At 29.6% G+C, this 3,506-nt stretch overlaps 1 protein-coding gene across 1 annotated transcript in view; it reads right to left on the bottom strand.

The window, feature by feature from the left end:
* Positions 1–208: 208 nt before the first annotated feature.
* The window catches only part of LOC119666263 (contactin-associated protein-like 4), a 108,607-nt gene continuing 105,309 nt past the window's right edge, over positions 209–3,506 (bottom strand). The window contains exon 4 of the mRNA XM_038075546.1: positions 209–317. Coding sequence (XP_037931474.1) covers positions 209–317 — 109 coding nt within the window. The remainder of the gene's footprint in view (positions 318–3,506) is intronic.

The raw sequence follows: 3,506 nt of genomic DNA on the forward strand, positions 1-3,506 counted from the left end.
GATAGAAAAGAACATTTTCTCCATCACCATCATCTTCATTATAACCATCATTATCATCATCATCATTTCTAACATCACATTAATCAACACTATTATTATCATCATCGTTATAATTATTATTATTGCAACCATCATCATCGTAGTCACATTAATTATCATTCATCATCATCTTTATAAGTATCATCATCACCGTCTTACATCATTATTATCATTCATCATCAACATCAACATAATTGTCATCGTCTTCATTATCATCATTATCATCACCATCATCGTCATTATCATCAACATCATCATCATAATTATCATTAAACTTGCTATTAACTTGCTATTTCATTTCAAATTTGTAAAATTACTTAGAACGTCTCAGACACAATATTTAATTATACACCAAAGTAATAAATTTGTTGCTAAATTTAGTAGTGCACATCTCTGAAGTAAAGTTCATTATTTTTCAAAAAATGTCAACAAATAATTTACAAATTTCTGTGTAATCAAATAATTTACACAACTTTCTCCAACGTCTCATGAGTTTCATTTGGGCTTGAAAAATATTCCCTGGCGTATAAAAATTTTATAGTTCGAAGAGTCAGTCAGAAAGTATTTTGTTAAATGATACAGTTATCATGACTAATTGTTTCGTATTAAATGACAAATAATTTACCCAACAAAAAAATATAAAAAATATTTAATGAACAAAAACTCAGAAAGCAAAATATCGCCGGCACTTTTAAGATGCAACAGTACGAGTAATTTTGCTCTCGAAAATTTTGACGTATAAATTTTAAAAAATATTTTTACTGAAAAGGCAACAATTTTATTACACTAATGATACCACAAATTGTCCACTTAATTATAGCAACTGCAAGCCAGCAAAGATGCAAAAACTTACAGAAGACTATAATGCAGAAGCGTTATTGCAGTGCATTTGCAGCTGCAACAGTTGCAACTTCCTCATAACAACAAGCAAAAATCAAATAAAAAAGACAGAGGAAGACATTTTTGAAATGTTTCAAAATGTTTGCAGGATTCAACCAAAATTCATACTAAAGAATAAATAAAGTCTCTGTTGAATTATAATACGTTCAGCAACATCAAGAGTATCAGTAGAGAATCATTGGCCGCAACATTGTTTGCGCATGAAACAGCGTCATTAACATTATCATCGTGTTCATTATCAGCAACATTTTTGCGAACAGAAAAAAAGCTACAGCGCCATAAATTACCGCTTCCCGAGTGCAATGGCAACAATCTGTCAACGCGCAATGCAGCCGGTGGCGGTTGCGTATTATAAGCCCTGAACGCCTCGCAACATACACGTAGCAAAACGGTTTTGCAGAGCACATAATTTTCAGGTCTTTTTTCCACAGTTTTTTGCTCAATTGTAGCTTACGTTTGTTCTTTTTTATGGTTATTTGCAATGCGTACATTTTTGGCATTTTTTGGTGGCTAAGATATATGGCGCCCTAGGGGGTCCAAAATGTTAAATTTGTGAATTATTGCGAAATTGTTTTTACTCCTGAGACTTTTCTGCAATTGAGTTTAATATTTTTATATTTAATTGCATAGAAGCTTTATCTGCGCATTTGTGCTATCAAGAAACTGCACACACCTTGAAACAAACCACTTCAAATATATGTATATGTATGCTATATGTTTGCTATATGATGAACAGATGTTAATTGCAGTGATCTTAATTACATTCCGCTGTAGCTGTTAACATTCTGAATAGTGCTTTGAAGAGGCACTCTGTTATATATACATAAAATAAAGTGTTTATGTGTTTCTTAAGTTCAACAACTAAGTTTTGTTATAGAAAAAAATATGTAAGCTTCTCTTAGTTTAGTTAGTGAATTAACTAATGGATCCATTAGTTCATTAGTCTATTATATTTCCAGTTATAAACGTGTGAAGTAAGTACCCATAAAACCACTGCAAAACGTTATATAAATTAACTCCATAATCACATTGTAAATTATATATTAACTACTCGTGTTATTAAATAGAATGTCAACTTCAAATTCCTTTCAAAATACATGAAAACACTCTTAACAGATAGTATTAAAAAGTCATTAGTCAATAAGTGCCATTAATTTCATTGATGAAATGCGCAAATGCTGCAATTATTTTTATTACACAGTTTTTGTCAAAGACAAGTTTATAAACTATTTTATTTATTAACATTGTAAAAAATGTGTAAAAATGTCAACGTAAATTTTTTATTTTTACTTCAAAGAAAATTTACTGCCACTCGTAATAGCCAAAAGCGAAATGGCCGCAAATATTGGCGTATATATGTAAACACCTACAAGAGTCGTTTTATTACATCAAAAGACACGGCAAAGACTTATCTAGCATCTACTAAAGCAAATATCTAAACTGGCAGCACTTTCAAATTCATACAAATTATGATAAAAGATCAAATAGATAAAATTATCCTCATATTAGTGAATAGTGAAATCTGGGTATAAACAAAGATTTATGTTATGTACTTTTTATTGACATTCCGGCTTTAGATTTTTAAGCATAAACCATCAAATATTTTTATAATGAAACAGTATTGATATCATTTCTCAATAAAAGAAACAATGTACTTGAGGACTTCAAAGAATTAAAAAGTTGAGAATGACTACAACAATGTTATTAAAAGTCAATGTTTTCTATAAGAAGAACTTCATAACTTTTTATTTGACATTCACTTAGTATAAGGGTTTGTTTATATACTGTCTTAATAATATTCAAAACTTAGAATATAAAAAAATATTTTTTAAATATACTGTTACTGTTTTTTCTTTAAGTTGGTAGCACTGCTCTATGTGACTATCTGAATCACAGTATCATCAGTATGTAATCAGTTACTCATTGTTCTTACACACCTGTTCTAGTAATTATAAAGCATGGATTGTACTTTCAGTGACATCCGTTAAAAAAATTATCTTCCATAAAATTATATGTTTAGCGTAAAGTTTGACATTTTATAATACGAATCGCTTAACAACCACTCAGCCTTCTATAAAACTGGTGCCTATTTTTTCATCTAGTCTTCTTTAGTAAAGCGGCTCATATTTTAATTGATGCATATGTCAAAAAACAAAACTATTACATTTAGAGTAGTGAAGATCCACAATTGATGTATTTAGAGTATTGAAAGTCTATTAAGTAAGTAACAATGGAAAAAATCGAATAGTTAAATATCTCAATAAACAACTAAATTGAATAGAACTGCTATTACTATTTAAAAAGCAGTTGAATTGCTACAATAAAACATTGTCAAAACTACAACTGTAAATATTTATTCCGAAATAAGATGGTTCAGTAATCTGGCATACATATTCGACGGTTATCTCAGCTCAACAGTACAGAGATGAACGATAGAATTAAGGAACAACATGTTCGCACACAAAGTTCATTTGGCTAATATAGGATATTAAAAAATCGCACAGATTTTCTTCAGTGAAAAATACAGAAATCTCAGTATTTATAGGTATCATTACTTGACACTGTCT

Source organism: Teleopsis dalmanni, chromosome 1 (genome assembly GCF_002237135.1).
Source record: "Teleopsis dalmanni isolate 2A chromosome 1, ASM223713v2, whole genome shotgun sequence".
NCBI classification, from domain to species: domain Eukaryota; kingdom Metazoa; phylum Arthropoda; class Insecta; order Diptera; family Diopsidae; genus Teleopsis; species Teleopsis dalmanni.